This window comes from Erythrolamprus reginae, chromosome 4 (assembly GCF_031021105.1).
Source record: "Erythrolamprus reginae isolate rEryReg1 chromosome 4, rEryReg1.hap1, whole genome shotgun sequence".
NCBI lineage: Eukaryota > Metazoa > Chordata > Lepidosauria > Squamata > Dipsadidae > Erythrolamprus > Erythrolamprus reginae.
The window spans coordinates 37,345,597-37,364,319 of record NC_091953.1 but is presented as its reverse complement, the minus strand read 5'-3'; the positions used below and the strand labels follow the sequence as shown (position 1 = coordinate 37,364,319).

At 41.4% G+C, this 18,723-nt stretch overlaps 1 protein-coding gene across 3 annotated transcripts in view; it reads right to left on the bottom strand.

The window, feature by feature from the left end:
- Nucleotides 1–3,128: 3,128 nt before the first annotated feature.
- LOC139166486 (NXPE family member 3-like) overlaps nt 3,129–18,723 on the bottom strand; it is a 40,064-nt gene continuing 24,469 nt past the window's right edge. For all 3 annotated transcript variants that reach the window (XM_070750085.1, XM_070750086.1, XM_070750087.1), the window contains exons 4-6: nt 15,071–15,144; nt 10,643–10,849; nt 3,129–5,767 (exon numbers count right to left, since the gene is read on the bottom strand). In XM_070750085.1, coding sequence (XP_070606186.1) covers nt 5,169–5,767; nt 10,643–10,849; nt 15,071–15,144 — 880 coding nt within the window. In that variant the 3' untranslated portion in view covers nt 3,129–5,168. The remainder of the gene's footprint in view (nt 5,768–10,642; nt 10,850–15,070; nt 15,145–18,723) is intronic.

The window sequence follows — 18,723 nt, the reverse complement described above, 5'->3', positions numbered from 1 at the left end:
CTAAAAAAATACACAAACAATAAGTTAAAAGATACTGGTCTTTTAACGGATAAAGATACCATCTTTAAGTATTTAAGCCTCTTTTCTAACTTTGGGAAAACTTAAGATATTAACCCAACTGGGACTGGGGCCCGTCCTTGTCCATCTGTCTGGGAAGAGTTTGATCTGGTGACACCTGATGAAGTGGACAAGGCCATTGGAGCTGTGAGTTCCGCCACCTGCTTACTGGATCCATGTCCCTCCTGGCAAGCAGGAGGTGACCCAGAGCTGGGTCCAGGAGATTGTCAACGCTTCTTTGGGAAGGGGGTCCTTCCCGGCTCCCTACAAGGAGGCGCTTGTGCGCCCCCTCCTCAAGAAGCCTTCCTTGGACCCAGCCGTACTCAATAACTATCATCCAATCTCCAACCTTCCCTTTATGGGGAAGGTTGTTGAGAAGGTGGTGGTGCTCCAGCTCCAGCGGTCCTTGGGAGAAGCCAATTATCTAGGCCCTCAGCAGTCGGAGTTCAGGCCCGGTTACAGCACAGAAACTGTTTTGGTCATGTTGATGGATGATCTCTGGCGGACCCAGGACGGGGTTTTATCCTCTGTCCTGGTGCTTCTTGACCTCTCGGCGGCTTTTGATACCATTGACCATGGTATCCTTCTGCACCAGCTGGAGGAGTTGGGAGTGGGAGGCACTGTCCTTCAGTGGTTCTCCTCCTACCTCTCCAGTCAGTCGTAGCCGGTGTTAGCGGGGGGGCAGAGGTCGACCTCTAGGTCTCTCCCTTGTGGGGTGCCTCAGGGATCGGTCCTCTTTCCCCTGCTATTTAATATCTACATGAAACCCCCTGGGAGAGATCATCCAAGGACATGGGGTTTGTGGGTGGGAGACAAGGGATGTGAATGTCCGACACAAGAGATTAAAAGCATCATAAAGTCAAGGACACTGCACATAGCTCCAGCAGGATGATGTGTGCACTGAGCAAATATGACGGTATCCAACGACTCTTAATCATCTGGGAGCAGGTGTAAACTCTCCACCCCAGTAGGCTGGTGTCTGTGGTGATGGTCACTTGAGTAGGTTCCCTGAAGAGACAACCCCACTGCAGGGCTGGAGACAACCACCATAGCAGGGGACGTCAAACTCTCAAAGAGAATGGCACCAGTGCATTGGAATGGCTGATCCCTGCCCATTGGAAAGGAAGGAGGCACTGGGCATTCTGGGAACCAATCTCTGTCTGTAGCCATCCCTGCAGGATTGGGTTGAGTAGAGATCAGGGCTGGGTTAGCTTGCTGAAATGGAGACAGCAGCAATGAACATAAGGCAAAAGAGAAAGGCAGCTGCACCTGAAGTGCTTCTCAAGTGCTCTCAGCCATCACTCAGTATCCTTGAGAGCTGCTGTGGAGGAGCCAAAGCCTTGGATTTGCCCTTGGAGGAACGGACCTTATCTTTAGCCTTCATGGGGGCAGGAAAGGTGTATGCTTCATCCACTTTTTGCTGCTCTACATTATCAGCCATAGTAATCTCCAAGCAGACTGCAGACAGATTGTAGGCCGTAATTGAATTGCCTTGTAGTCCCTGAATGAATAGAGGGAGTATCACTGAAAAGCAGGGACTCCAAACAAGGTCATTTCAGAGTCTGTTCCATTGGGGAGATAGGACACAAAACTCACCCTCTGCAGTACCCTGAGGGATAACCAGGAAGGAAACCACGGCACAATGTAGCGTCAGATAAGAAAGATACGAGAGACAAGGAGAAATAGTAGAGGCACTTCTAGAAGCAATCAATAACTTTGAAACCAAAAAACACCACACTAAATGGCCACCGTCACAAATAGTGACAAAGTAGAGCAGTTAGTGACATTCAAAATGTTGCCCAAATCTGTCCAATAACAGGCTGTCCATTATGGCCACCAGGAATCTGCTTAAACAAAATGGCCACCGAAATCTGCCCAGCAAAAGGTGACAAGAAATCAAAATGGCCACCGTCAATGCCGGAAAAGGGAAAATAAGCTGCTCTATTTGACTGATGGGGGAAACAATGCAACCAGTGAAGACAGCCCATGGATTTTCAAGGTGATAATCAATGTCATTTCTGTCTTCAGGTACAGAGGAGAGACAGATTCTCACAGCCACGGTCAGAATTGCCGGTAATAGATGAATTATGCCTGGGGACAGCAGGGACTCAGGCTGTGAAGCCTTTATTAATATCAGTTGTGCCTGGAGGTATTATGCCCACTGAGGGCAGGGATTCCGGCTGCAAATTTACAGAGGTGATGGTTCTCATTGGCACGCCAGCTAAGCAGCTCATCCCCAGTAGCCAAGTGAAGGATTACCTAATAAAAAGGTGAAAAGGTGCTGAAGAAGAATGCAACTGGAATCAAAAGTAGTCCAAGCTAAGAAAGGAAAATGTCCCTATCACTACAGGCATGCATCGCTAAAGCATACGGGTATTCCAGCTCCTGGGTGCATCACCGCACATTCCAACAGGAATGCAGCCACTACTGCAGCTTGGGCAACGCAGGCCTCTCTAGAAGTATGTTGAGTGGCTACTTGGTCTTCTCTCTCCCTCTTCATCAAGAACTATAAGTTGTCCAGCTTCGTCTTGGCCCAGGCAGCTTTTGGATTACAGGTGCTGAAGGCTGTTCTCCTGGAACTGGGGACTTCGGACCAGATTGCAGCCCACCCATGAGGGTAAGACAGCTTTGGTATGTCCCATTCCTGGATGCTATCTGCACCACCATGGAGAAAGGATTAGTCTTTCCTGATATTCCTCTTCTCAGGGGGTGGCGATAGCATCTAGCCACATCCTGAAGACCTCATCATCATCGATCCGTGAGCAATAGACTTTACAAGAAGACACGTTGAGTCTATCACTTTGCCTTCATCGAAAACTTTGAAGTCCTAGCGACAGAGAAGTGTCCTAACAGCTCTGACAGACTCAGTCCAATCAGCAAGAAGATGAAGTCAACCCATTCCTAGATGCTATCTCCACTCCATGAGAAGAAGGCATATCAGGTAAGACCAACATCCTTTTCACTGTCCTGCTTACTTCTGTAATGACAAGTGATCATTGGCTAATTGTCATTTGTGTCCTATGTTATCTCAGTGCAGTGTGTGGCAATAAGAGAAAAAAGCATGGGACAGGTTAAATAAAAATGTAATAGTTATTTAATATATTAAAAATAATACATATTTTGATTGATAAAATGTTTTACACAAATGTGCCATTAACAATTGCTGTAAAGTCCTCAGATAGCTAATTGTTAGCTCATAAGGTACATTGTTTACAGGAAATTTAAATTGACTTCTGCATGTTACTAGTAATAATCACAACGGTTATGAACTCAGATTTTTTGTGTTATTACTGATAAAATATTAAATGTTTCCATATATCAAACATTGCAGACATTCACATTTGAGAAGTGTATTTTTAAAACTGTTATCATGCAACAATGAATCTTAGAAACTTTCAATTCTCAATTTTGACACATAGATCTCAATTTTGCAAAGTAACAGATGAGAAAGCCTACAATCTTACTTCAGTCACTTCCATTATTTTTAACATGAGTATTCTTCATGCAGACATACATGGCCACCAAACAGGAAGTAATATCACCTTCAAACCTGGTCCAGTTACCTGGGGGACAGATGGGGAAGTCTGTTTCTTATCTGATGTAGGAGAAATGCCCTTGCATTACTATAATCTGCCAACACTGCAGATACAGCAGAATTTCAAGAAGTACCATGAAAAATGACTTTTACAAAGAGGGATGAAAAGAGATGAGCTTTTTCAGTGCCACTGTAACTTCAGACGTTCATTAAATGAATAGTTGTAAATTGAACTACCTTTAACATTGTAATATGCAAGCTTTAGTCCGATGAGGATCTTCTAAGTACCTCTGACTTGAAAATAAACAATTATGAATTACATATATGGAATTTTTAGAGTATTTAAGATAAAAAATATTTAATTCTATTCCTTTTCTTTTAATTTGATACTTTTGTGGACAGAAGAGATTAATTCCTAGACTTTGGAGAAGCTTACTTACTTTTTGGCATGAGAATAGGATCAAGAGCAATGCAACATAGCATCGGTCAAATATGATTGTTCCTTTTTGGCTGATAAGGTTTCTACTTATGAAATCTTACACAAAAACAATGGTCAATCATTCCCACCCTCCAAGGAAGCATGTAATAGCTTATGTCAAGAATTAAAGGTAACTTTAAAGGCAAAAGTATTGCACAAAATAATGCAGTGTTTATTAATTTTTTAATACTACTATCACTTCTCATAATTTATTGTGATTTTAATACAGGTAGTTCTCCTTTATCGATTGTCTTGTATAGAGACTATTCAGAGTTAAAACAGTGATGAAAAATAATTGTAATGTTTGCCTGTTTGCCTTAATTGCATCTGTTTATCTGTATGTTTGTTTGTTTTGTCAAGCATATATGATTACAAAGGATAAACATGATTATGAATACATAAGATGTATAAACATGGTTATGGGTACATGAGATGGTTACGAATACATGGAGAAATTAGGAGAGGGATGGTAGGCACGCTTGTGCCCTTATGCATGCTCCTTACAACCTCTGAGAAATGGGTTGAAGTCAATTTTCTTACCAAAATTCTTCCGAAAACTTGCCTATTATTTTTTGTGCTTCTTCCAGCTATTACTCTTTAGTAATCAAACTTACTGTTCTATTATCATTTATCTGTACTTACTTTGCTTATGCTTATGTTTATACTTATACCTGCTATCTTGTACATGTTTGGCAAACAAAGAAAAAAAAATAAGAAGCTGGTGCCAATAGAAAAAAAGAGAAGAATATTCCCTTCTGTATTTTTCCAGATTCTGGATTTTTCTGTTTGAATGAATACAAAAATGGCTCAGTGTTTACCTAAGTTCCAAAGCACTTTTTCTTGATAAGGTCTGAAGTGTGCTTACCCCTAGTAAAAAAATATTTTATATAAGTGAGGTGTAGAATCTGAATACAACAATACATGCATCATAAAAGGATAGGGTTGGGTATGTGGAAATGTAATCTACTGTACATACAGAAATCTCCCTGCCACCAATAAATATAAATGTGCATGCTTTTGTGCAAGTTGGCTTAATTTGATGCAAGTTATGACCACAAAAAAATCAGCAGTGCTTCACTTACTAGTGCAAATACTGAATTATGCAAATAGAGACCACATTTGATTATGTAGGTCAGTTAAGAAACCGTATTGCGTTAGTGGACATATAAAAGACAAGAAAACATCCAACTGATTTTTGACAATAATATCTTCTGGATGTAATTTATGTGGCAAATGGTGAGCCAGTGACATCTCCCAAGCATCCACAAAGTGCACCCCAATACCTGAGAACATCTTCCTCATTATTGTGTCAAGCTGATAGGAATACCAGTCACTGTTGAAAAGGCTAACTTCTGGGCCAAGTTCTTGAACATTGGCTGTTTTGATAACTATATAAGTTTTTGGGCTCCGGTCCAATAGCCGAACAACTGCCCTGCGAATATTTCTCAATCTCCTGATGTACACTTCTATAGGAAAAGTGCTAAGGTGAGACCAAATAGTTATGGCAATCACAGTGTTCTTCCCACCAACGATACGATTCAGTTCATTGGCAATATAATGCAGCTGACTGCTAAAAACTGTGAAAAATCGAATGGGAGGGCCATGGCAATGAAAATTTAATAAGATATTGTGCTTTAGGTCCACAGCCATAAGAGGACCAACTTTCTTAGGACTTCCAAGGTTTAATTCCACAAGATCTGTTTAAAAAAAAAAAAGAATTACTATATGATTGTATGCCATAGCTCTATCATTACCTAGAAGTGTTAGTAAGACAAAACTTTATTTATTTATTGGATTTCTATGCCGCCCCTCTCCAAAGACTCAAAAAATCACTAAAAGGACAAATATATGCAAGATTTAATCATGCATATTCAACCAACCATTTAAAAGGAATGAAAAATAAAAATATTAAACCTGAACATAACACTTGTTTGGGAGAGAAAATTTCAATGATTTAATCATCTGAATAGGTCCTGTTGTGGTTAGCTCTGGCCCAGCTCCTGCCCCAAGGACTGTGGATGTGGGGGAGACATCCACATGCTGCAGGCCTGTTTTTCCCCCGGTGGAATCTGCTGATGAAGGCTCCCCTGACCAAGAAGACATGAGTGACAGGGAGGAGAGTGTGGCAGACAGCTCAGAAGGAGATCAATTATCTAGCTCCTCCTTGGATTCAGAACAAGAGTTAATGATACAGCCATGCATGCGGAGAGCGATGCATAGGCAACAACAACTGAGAGATTATTATCAAAGAAAATGAGGCCACCTGTGGTTGGGTGTGGCTGTGGTGATCAATGATGCTGCTATAAATAGCAGCCTGTGGGTTTGGCCATTGTGGAGGATTATCTGATCGTTGTGTTTCTTGACTGCTTTACTGACTTTGACCTTTTGTGTGCTGATTTATCCCTGCTTTGAAACTAAACCAGGGTAAAGTGTGTTTCACTTTGTGAAAGAAGGACTGTGAATTGCCTCACAGCTGCAAGCTAAGTATCACAGGACTGATAAGGGACTTGTACAAATTACCAGTTTGTTTGGAGACGAGTGCTCTTTGCTATACCAAAAGAGGGCTTAGGTTAAGTGAATTTTCATTATAAAGAACACTGTTTTGACTTTTCAAATGTGTGTGTGTCTGAAATTTGTACCTGTGAATTTGTGGGAGGAGTCTACCAGAGAGCCCGACAGAACAGGTCCTCTCTCCATTCCCTTTTCAAATTCAGAGGGGCCCCCTTCAGCTCTTCTGCTTCAAATGCACTGCACTTTTGCTGAACAGTGTTGCTGCAGTCTACCCAGGCGTGGGCAGTAGGCAGGACGGGGTGGAACACAGTACCACCAGCGGACATGAAAATGTGTGCATAGCTCCAGCTGATTGGTGGGGGTCACTTCCTGGATTACTGGTCTTGGTTCGGCTCTCCTTTTTCTCCCTGGTGCTGCTGCTGCTGCTACTGTGTATATGCTCCTTGCTTTTTTCCTCTTTCCTCCTTCCTGGCCTTGGACGAGTTTCCCTCTCTCCTGCCCAGCTTCCCTCCAGCGCCACGCAGCCACCTCCCGCGTGGAAGCGACGCTGGCAGCATTTATGCTTTTGGCAGCACCCGTTCGCCTAGCTACCCAACCTGAGGCAGGGCGATGACCCAGGAAGGAGTGCGCGGGAAACACGGAGCAATTGGTCACCCCAGTGACTGATACTGGTAAGGTTGTAAAGTCGAGGACTTAAGCCACTCCTCCCCAGTCACATGACCATTAAGCCACATCCACAAAATAAGCCACACCCACAGTGTGGTAGTAAAACTTTTGGCTGCCCATTACTGAGTCTACCCCTTTTCTGTCTGTTCTGCTCAAGAATAGGGAAGTCAGCCAGCAGAATTTCCTTCAAAGGTCTCCAGTCTGGTTTCCTGCAGCCATTTACCGTATATACTCGAGTATAAGCCGAGTTTTTCAGCCCCAAAAATGGGCTGAAAAACCCGACCTCGGCTTATACTCGGGTCACCACAAGAGGGCGCCGGGTAGGAGCCACAAGAGGGCGCACCGCGGGAGCCTGGCAGCTGCCCTACCCTTCCCGCGCTCCCGTCTAGTGCACATCACCCCCGGGGAGGGCGGGATTGACTCTCCGACAAACGGTCCGAGCATCCCCCTCCACACCCGTGCATCTGGAGTAAGGGGGCGTCTTTTAACACCCCCCCCCCTTCAGCCATGCTCGCAAAGCCACCCATCCTCCTCCTCCTCCATCCCTCGCCGGGGGGAGACTCCCCTCCTCCGCCCCTTCTCTGACCTTGTAATCCTCGTGGCCAAGGTTTTGCAGGCGCTGTTTGCCTGAGGGGGGCCGGATTTCCACGCCGCCGGCCGGGGGCTCCTTCGGGGTTGCCTCCGCCGGAGAGTGCTGTTGCTGGGGCTCCTGGTGGTCCCGAGATGGGGCGCGGCGGGCTCCGCGCTGCCCCACGCTGAGCGCCACGAAGTCCAACGTTTTGCTCTCGAAGGCGCCCTCCACGTTGCAGAACATCCCGCCATACTTCTGGCGGGGCACTTGGTCGGCGGTGCCCGGGCGCGCCAGGTAGACGGGCAGATCTTCCTCCCCGCCGCTGCGGGATCCGGCCGCTCCCGGCCTCTCCGCCCGCTGTGAGAAGACATGGCCGGGAGTCACTGGGGTAAGTCAAGCCGGCGACTCCGTCTGCGAGGCAGAGAAAGAAGGGCGGGCGGGCGGGAGGGAGACTTCCCGGACGCCGCTGGCTCGGCTCAGGCGCGGAGTGACTGATGACTGAGAGAGAGAGAAAAGGAGCGCCTGCTGGGAGGGAGGGAGAGAGAGCGACCGGAGAAGGGAAGGTAGCTGGAAGGCGCCGACAGGCTCTCCAAGAGAGAAGTAAAACGGGGCTCCGAGTGACGCAGCAAAGTTGCCAGCCAACTGCTCCGACGGCGTGCGAGAGAGGAACAGACGATGGGAAGGTGGGGGGGGACTCATGAAGCAGGAATCCCCTCCCCCCTGACTTCCCATCGTCTGTTCCTCTCTCGCACGCCGTCGGAGCAGTTGGCTGGCAACTTTGCTGCGTCACTCGGAGCCCCGTTTTACTTCTCTCTTGGAGCTCCTGTCGGCGCCTTCCAGCTACCTTCCCTTCTCCGGTCGCTCTCTCTCCCTCCCTCCCAGCAGGCGCTCCTTTTCTCTCTCTCTCAGTCATCAGTCACTCCGCGCTTGAGCCGAGCCAGCGGCGCCCGGGAAGTCTCCCTCCCGCCCGCCCTTCTTTCTCTGCCTCGCAGACGGAGTCGCCGGCTTGACTTACCCCAGTGACTCCCGGCCATGTCTTCTCACAGCGGGCGGAGAGGCCGGGAGCGGCCGGATCCCGCGGCGGCGGGGGAGGAAGATCTGCCCGTCTACCTGGCGCTTCCCTCTTGGAGCTCCTGTCGGCCTTCCCTTCCCCGGGTCCAGCAAAGTTTCCAGCTTGTACAATTACTGCACTAATTCCCTGATTAGATTTTGAGGTAAGTTCTCTCTCTGCTTTTTTTCAAAGTCTCCTTTCTATAGAACTTTGATAAAGTTCCCCCCTCCCTCCCCCCTCTCTCTCAAGAGACACAGAGAGCGAGACAGAGAGAGAGAGAAGGAAGAAGGGTAGAAGAAAAAGGAATTGAGTACTTTTTAAGGGCTTTGTTGGATTCATTCTGTAGATTTGTTATGGTACAAGCAATATACAATCGTACTAATTTTAGCCTGCCAGTAGATTGTAAAAATAAGATACATTATGCTGCTTTCTTCTACCCCATAGAGATTCATGAATACTTAAGATGTTTAGCATTTCTGTACTCACTTAGCATTAAGTTTTAGTGTTAAAATAATATTAATATTTACCTCTTGGATTTAACTCTGTTGTTATTTCTGTGTGGATTTACCTCAGAATAAGTCTCAGTTTTTTAGGAACTTGCTGATAGATATGCTTAAAACTGCAGTCCATCTGTGCAGTTGCCTGTAAGTAAGTCCTATTGAAATCTGTAAGGCTTAACTCAGAATAAAGAGTTGATTTAATATGCAATCCTGTACATAAATTTACTCAGTAATTAACTTGGCTGCATGGCTTGGGGTAGTTTGGTAGAATGTTATGCAATTTTTATGTCTCTGAAAATCTTTTATTCTTAGATGGGAAAAAGAATTTTGTGAAATTATTGTGCAATTTGAATTTGTAAAAATATTGTTTTGTTCTTCTCTCTACTTTATCATTGGATTATAGAGAGAAAAATTAAGTCTCTAAAATACTGTTTTGAGGGATTTTGACTCATAGGTTTTAGCTTGGTTGCTGATTGAACTACTTTTTTTACTTTTTAATTTATTTAATTTTATTTAATTTATTGTAAATATCAGATTGCTTTTATTTACCCACTTTGAAATAAATATTGTTTACCCTCTTTAAAATAAATATTCTAAAACATGTCTCAATTAATGTAATTTTATTGTTTTCCATTTTTATAAGTTACCAGTAGCCACTGCATTTTCTAACCTCGGCTTATACTCGGGTCAATAAGTTTTCCCAGTTTTTGTGCCAAAAAATGGTGCCTCGGCTTATACTCGGGTCGGCTTATACTCGAGTATATACGGTAATAGCCATCTGGATTTTTGCAGCTGGGAACTAATAGTTTTTTTAAATAAAGAACTGCAAATGTGCCCATTCTATCTGTTGTCAGATATAATTCATTGGAGACTCCTGAAGAAAAATGTTCAGTGGGACAGCTGCTCTCTTCATTGGATCCCACAAATGGGATAGCTTTTAGTTTCATGGGTGAGACTTTTGAGATTGCACGCTAAATGCAATCCGGGTCAAAGGTTGATACCACAACTTACTTACTTCTCACTCAGTTCCCGACATAGGATAAAAAACTTCAGGGCTCTCTTCATACATGTCTAATGTCAAATGCCCTAATAATAGGATATTCTTCGGGGGGGGGGGGGGGATCAAATTTTTCTCCCAAAAGTTTAACAAATAACATGGATATCAACCAAACAACACTGGTACCAAAATGATAAACACTGGTGAAATACTGTAATCTTATGTCAAAACTTTTCATGGCACAATTTCTTTTAGAAGGAATCAATTTGAACATACCTGGAACAAATTCTGTCAGATATTCAAACCACTGTCTGATTGTAGAGTCTCCAAACAAGTAAATAAGTTTTCCCTCTAAACATTCGGTAATATCTGATGACTTATTAAAACGCCGAATCAACTGTGTCCTTTGTTGCCATTCATCTTGATAATAATAACCAGAAGGAAATACATCGGAGTTGTGAGATCTTTCTAGACTGTCCATTTCTGAAAGGGAACATTTTGAATGAATGAATAGAAATGAGGAGCCGTGCATTAAAATTGTAACTTCTCACCGATTTGTTGGAAATGCAAAACTAAACCGGGAACTTACTACCATACATGGTGGACATGCCCACTTGCACAAAAATATTGGACAACAATTCAAAACCTAATCGACCAAGTCATGTCAATTAAATTACCACTCAAACCGGAGCTTTATCTTTTAGGTATATTTAGACAAAACCTTACTAAAGCACAAAAATATCTCATCCTACAAATTATAACAGCAGCTAGAATATCATATGCCTCCCTCTTTTTCCCTCTTTTTTCATAATAATTACAAAAATTATAGAATGTGCTGAAATGTCTAAAACAGCAATGGAAGCACAAAATAAAAAAGATTCAGAATACTATGAAATATGGGAAAATTGGTATAAATGGGTTTCTCAAAAAAAACAAAACCCTACTTATTGTAAAATTCTTACTCCATTACACCATTAAAAGTACCTCGAGCACTCAAGCCAATATTAAAACAAATTAAAAACGGAGCACCAAAAACCAATTAAATTTGCAATAAAAATTATACCAAATCTCTTTTTATCTGTCTTTCAACCAATCCAACATACACCATAAGACTATCAACCTTCTCTAAAACAACTAACCTTTACACATACTCATTATATTACTTCTATACTACCCACACTACTTTTAAACAAAAGTCATCCCTAAAAACGTCTGCGCTAAACGCAGATTTTTTCTTTCTCTCTTTTTCTTTCTCTTTTCCCTCTTCCCCTTTTACTACTATAACTTTAACGTTTATAGACACTAAGAAATATGATATTTGTGTTAAAAATATATATACATATAATGATTAAGAAATTAAGAAACACTATACTCTTTTTAAGAAATTCGTGCATTATAATTCATATGTATTACAGTGTTACTATAAATGATTTGACTTTGTACTCCCCGCTCCTTTCCCCACTCTCCCCCACCCCAGACTTTTTGTTTTGTCCCCCTCCCCCTATTCCCTCCTTCCTTTTTATTATATTTGTAAATAAAGTATATTTATAATAAAAAAAAAATTGTAGCTTCAAACAAAGTAAGAAATCACTTGCGATTCTTGCAAAAGCAGTTTTATAATTTTAAGTATCATGTCTGCAAAATTTGCAAACTACTTTGTAACAAAAATACTACAACATCCATGTTCCAATTTTATCGTTACTATACTGCCAGGTGAATTTTTGGACAAACATGGAAAATTTTGAGTCATTGTATACATATTCATCTGTATGGAAAACTCAACTGAATCTTATGATTGCAGAATAAACAAACAAATAAGTACGACAGATAGCAAGTTGACAGACACATATTTTAAATATACATTTTCAAAGCAACATGCCAGATGCATCTGTTTTCCTTCATAAATGAAGTCATAAGTTATACTGTATTTTTTGGTATTTTTCGCATCTTTTTACCTCAAAAATTGCATCAAAAACTGGGTGCGTCTTACACACCAAATGTTGCCTGGGGGGATTGGGTGGCAGTCAGCAGCGGCGACAGCAGCCTTCCTGTAGTCTGGTGGCGGTGGCTTTTTATGCAGTTGGGCGACTGGCTGCCAAGGTGGCCAAAACATGAGAAAGCTGCAGAGAAAGAATTGCTGCCAGTGCCGCTGCCAAACTGCGTGAGAAGCCACCACCACCGGATTACGGGAAGGTTGCTGCCACCGCTGCTGACCACCGCCACCGAAGATTGAGAAGCCACCACTGCCGGACTAGGGAAGGCTGCTGCCGCCGCTGCTAACCAGCTTCTCAGTGGTCAGCAGTAGTGGTCGCGGCTTTCCTATAGTCCGGCGGCAGTGGACGATCTTCAAAGAGAGTTGAGAAACATCCATGAACTGGAGGAGAAGACAAGACAAGTCTCTGGGGCTCTGGTTCTCCTTTCCCTACCATGGCAGAAAGGGCCCTTTCCCACCCAGTAGAGCTTTTCAGGGACTGCTAGGTTAAAAGTCGATTCACCAAACTGAGTGAATCAAGCCGCACATCCACACTCCAGAAAAGACATGCTCGGGTGGGGCGAGAGGGGAAGGGGAAAGGAATTGCCCTTCCATTCATTCTGCACTGAAGGGATTGGAGCTATGTCCACCCTTTTTCCCCCTTCCACACGCCGCTGCTGGCTGGTCCACAGAGAGACAGAGACGGAGGCAGAGAGACAAGAGGTAAAGGGAGAGGGGGAAGGAATGTGAGAAAAAGAAAAGATGAAAGAGAAAATGATGGAGGGAAAGAATGAGGGAGAGGAAGAACAAACCAATGAGAGAGAAAAGGGGAAAGAAGGAAAAAGAAAGGGAGAAGAAAGAGAAAAACAGAAATGAACAGGACAGAATGAAAGAGAAATGAGAGAAAAAAAGGGAGAAAAAGAAAGAAATGAGAAAATGATGGAGACAGAGAATGAGAGAAGAGAGGAACAAGAGAGAGAAGTGACTCTTGATTTAAATCTTGGGGCAAAAAGCACCCAAAGAAGAAGAGAGAGAAAAACCCAGTCCTCCTCTGGTTTTGGAAATGGTTCAAGAATTAACACACACACACAATGGGAGGGAGGAGACAGGAATAGAAAAAAAGAGGGGGAAAGGGAGAGGAAATGAGAGAGAAAAGGAGAAAGAGAGAGAAATGGGGAAATGATGGATGGAAAGAATGTTGTAGAGGAAATAGAGGCAAATGAGAGAGAAGGGAGAGAGAAATGAGAGAAAGATTGAGAGAGAGAATGAGAGAGGGAGAAGAGAGAAACAAATGAGAGAAGGGAAGAGAAAGAAAAAGGGAGAGGAGAGATAAAAACAGAAATGAAAGTGAGAGAAATGAGAGCAAAAAAGGGAGAGAGAGAGAGAAACAAATGAGAGAGAAAAGGGGGAGAGGGAGAGGTACACAGAAATGAGAGAGACCTGGAGGGAGAGAATGAAGCAGAGGGAAAAGAGAGGGAGAAATGGAGACAAAGAAAGAAAGGGAATAGAGGGAGGGAAAGAGAGAAGTGGAGAGGAAGGAAGGGAGAGAGGGAGGGAGGGAGGAAGGAAGACATTTCCCACAGAAAACACTGTGAGCCACAAAACCCACCCACTCATGGCTGAAGAGTTTACTATTACTATTTAATACTGCACCATTTGGTTCAGAATACATTTTTCCTTGTTTTCTTCCTCTAAAATCTAGGTACGTCTTATATACCGGTGCCTTATACACCAAAAAATATGGTATACTACTTGAAATATGAGCCTCTAGCAAAAAAGAAATAAATAAATAAACATGAAAAATGTAACATTATTTACATTTAATCTAATTAGTAATTACAAATATATTATTTTAAGATGGCCATCTTTTGTATGTTTAAAGATGACATAGTAGAGTTTATAAGAATGTGTTTTGGAAATCTTATCCATATCCATCCATCCACACATATGTTTTCATAGATTTTCACAGGTATAGGTATGTACGTCTGGGCATATTCAGGTCTTTTCCCATGTAAAGTGGATAGACTCCTGCCGACGTTTCGACGAGGTCCCACTTGTCATTTTCAGGCTGCTGTCTTCGGCTTTGTGCTCAGGCGAACAAAGGGGCTTTGTAGAAACATATTTGTTTCATATATACCTAGACTTACTTACATACACAGAGATATATGTATGTATGTAGATTGTTGTGAGTTCAGTTTTCTTCCCATGTAATATTTTAAGTGTCTTCGTGATGTTTTGGAGAAATCACATTGGCCATTTTCAGGCTGAAGTTATTGGCTTCATGCTGCTCTTCAGCCTGAAGATCAACAATGTGATTTTGCCAAAACATCACGAAGACACTCAAATTATTACCCGGGGGGGGGGGGGACCGAACTCACAACAATCTACATACATATACCTGTGAAAATGTGTGTGTGTGTGTGTATGTTTGTAAATATATTAATTATATATATACAATTATTTATCCATCAATCCATCCACCCATCCACATTTATTTATTTTATTTATTTGCTGCCCATCCCATTTCATACTTAAATAAATAATAGTTAAGTAATTTTTTTAAAAAAAATTAAATATCCGTGTTGCGTCTGCTTTGGGTCTGTTACTCGGAATCCTGAAATTAAATACAATAATAGAATGCTTAACCATAGCTCTTCAATATAATACAGAAACACTGTTGGTGGCTGCACTTCATAAGCACAAGTTTAAATAGTATAAAGCAAAACTTTCACCTGCATTCCCCAGAGGTCTTACAATCACAGTATCAGGCCCGATGGAAAGTATTGGCATTTTTATATTCACACCACTAAAGGAAAGGGGAAAAAAATATTTTTTTAAAAATCTAAATACAAAAGCTCACAAATGTTTACCACTAAACAGATGGCATTTTCATTTGAACACTATTGTGCCACTGACACAATTAAGTCTTCTTTTGAATATAGATATCTCAATATGAATAGGACGAGAACCCCCAGGCTATGGAGGCTTTCCTTTTTTTTTCTTTTTTTAAAATATTTTTTATTGATTTTTAACAATTTAAAATCACACAACATAAAACAGTGCGTAGTGAATTGTGAATTGTGCCCACCACCCCGACATACACACATTCCCCACCACCAAATTGGGGGTATTTCTTGTATAATCCACTTAACCCAAGAGCAATATATCTGTTTACATATTATAGAGTGATTCCAGTTTATTTCTTGTAGCTTGGTCTCGGATTCTCATTTTGCCACCATTTTGTCAATCCATCAATCGTATCCCCATCTGACTGCACTAGCAGTTTGTATATATTAGTTGCTTGCGCCTTTATCCCCTCACTTTTTTCTCTTATTATTTTCTCTAACCCTGTCTCCTCCCGCCATAATACTTCTTTATTCTCCCTTTCATTTAGATATTTACATATTGCATTTATTTGTAGCCACCTTCCCTTACCTAACCACCATTCTATACGATTTCTACTTGGCCTGCCATCCTTTTCATATAACTGTTCTATCTTAGTTATCCTTCTTCCCTTCAACTCTCCTATAACCCTATTTAAGTTAATTTCGTTTTCTCTATTTATTACATAAAGCGATGACAGTTTAGATTTATATAATCCTATTTTCCCTTGCCATTTTTTCCAAATTTCCATAGTCCCTTTCATTGGGCCTATTAATTTACCTATATCACTCCTATTCCACTTCCTAAAAATTAATTCTCTATTGTTCATCCCGTTTATCTGTTTTTCCAATTTCGCCCATTTATTTTCACCTAATTGCAACTCCATTAACCTTTCCATTTGAAAAGCTTCTCTATACAGCTCCAAACATGGAACTCCCCATCCCCCCCCCTTTTCATTCGCAATTAACCACTTTTTTCTTATTCTTGGTCTCTTGTCTTCTTCAATCCAATAATTTAGTTTTTTGTCCCACTCTTTAACCTTACATACCGATAGCCCCCCTGACAGGACCTGAAATAGGTACATCATCTTGGGAGATATCATCATTTTTAAAGCTCTTATTTTAGAGAGTCTCCTTAGCTTTTTATCTTTCCAGCTCCTCATCTGTTTCAACATTTTCCTCCATATTAATCTATAATTAATCTCTTCAATTTTCACTGGGTTTTTCAATAACCAAATTCCCAAATATTTTATTTTTTTAAGTCCTAATTTCAACCCTGATTCTTTCCTAATTTCTATCTATTCTCTCGGATCTATATTTAAACACATAATCTCTGATTTTTCCATATTAACCGACAGTCCCGATTCCTGCTTAAACTCTTGTAAAATATTTATTATACCTTTAATCATCTCCATCGGGGTCTGGGTCAATATAATTGCGTCATCTGCAAATAAATTTATTTTCATTTCTAATTCCCCTATTCTATATCCTGCCCAAGTGTTATCTTGTCTTATCTTATTAGCTAAGATCTCTATTGCTATTACGAATAATTTTGGAGACAAAGGGCATCCCTGCTTGGTGCCGTTTAATATTTTAATACTCTGCGTTCTTTGTCCATTCACTCTTATATATGCTCCATTTCCTTTATAAATCTCTTTTATAGTTTCACAAAAATTTCCCCCCATATTTAATTCATTACATAATTTATATAAATAACTATGGTTAACTTTATCGAACACTTTATAAACATCTAATTTCAAAATTCCCAATTTCCTTTTAGTAGCGGTAGCATGGTGCATCACATTCATTACATTTCTAATTGGTTCACTTATTTTCCTTCCCTTCATGAATCCATATTGATCCTCTTCAATTATTTTTGGTAAAATATTTTCTAATCTATTTGCCAGTATTTTCATAAATATTTTATAATCCTGATTTGCCAAACTGATCGGACGGTAAGACCCAGGCTTTCTTAAATCTCGACCCATCTTCGGAACGGTAACAATTTCTGAAAGCTTCCATGTCTGCATGATATCACAATTTAACAATATATTATTAAACAATTTCCCCAAATGCGGCAACAACACATTCACATAAGTTTTATAGAATTCCCCTGTAAACCCATCTGGGCCCGGTGCTTTGGCTTGTTTTAACCCTTTAATTACTCTAGCAATTTTATCTTGTGTAATTTCTGCATTCAAAATTTGTTTATCTTCTTCACTTACTATTTTCCCAACCTTGAGGACTCCTATCTTCACTTGCTCCTCTTTATACAAATCTTCATAATATTTCCTCATTATCTCCTCTAACTGGTCATTACCATATCTAACCACTCCACTAGTGTCCCTCAATGCTAAAATACATGATTTTTCTTTCCTCTTCTTCAGATATCTCGCCATTTGCTGCATTGATCTTGTCCCCCAGCTCTGTATTTTTTGTCGCATCGCCATTCTCATCTTATTCCATTTAATCTCATCATACACCATCAACTGTTTCTTTTTCAATTTCAATAAACTATTCCAATCTCTACTTTTCGTTAATCTTAACTGCTCTTGTATCAAATCTATTTCCCTTATCTTCCTTTCCCTCTCTCTACCCCACCTCTTCCTAATATCTGCTTCCATACATATACATTGTCCCCTCATGAAGGCCTTACATGCATCCCATACAATTGATTGTTTAATACCACCCACATCATTAATTCTAAAATATTCTGATAACTCTGTTTGCAATTTCTCTTTATCTTGTTCCCTAGCAGTTACAACTGCATTATATCTCCAAATTCTTTGATTTCGTTCCTGACCTATTTCCAATTCTGCCAATAGTGGGGCATGATCTGATATCCATATACTTTTAATGTCTACTTTTTTAACTTGTATATTGCCTCCCCTATTCATTAATATGTAGTCTATGCAGCTAAATGTGTGATATCTTGCTGAATAATATGTAGCTCTGTTTAAAATATCTGCATGTAGATCCACCATATTAAGTCTGTTTAAATGTAACATCCTACTATTTGCAGTCCCATTTGTTAATTGCATATTAAAATCTCCTGCCAAAAAAGTTGAGCCCTGCTGTTCCTCAAGCCTCCAGGAGAGTGAAAACATCCTCCACTGGGCTCCAGAGGCCGGAAACAGGCCTATATCTGGACTTCCGGGAGGCCCATTTTTTACCCTCCCCAGGCTCCAGATGCTTTCCTCAAGCCTTGACTCAAATATGGCCTCCCCAGGCTCTGGAGGCTGGAAATAGGCCCAGCTCTGGACTTCTAGAAGGCTCATTTTTCCCCTTCCCAGAGCCTCTGTGCAGGCCCTGTACTTACCTGGCATCCAAAATGGGCCACGTAGAGACTCTTAGGAGGGGTGGGGTGGGTTGAGCAGGGTCAGCCAGTCCTTGCAATTACCGATTCGAACCAGATGCAATATTAGCATCCGGTTTACCCAAACCGGTCCAAATTGGCTAAATCCCACCCCTGGATGTATTCCTCACATTACTGTGAGAATTAT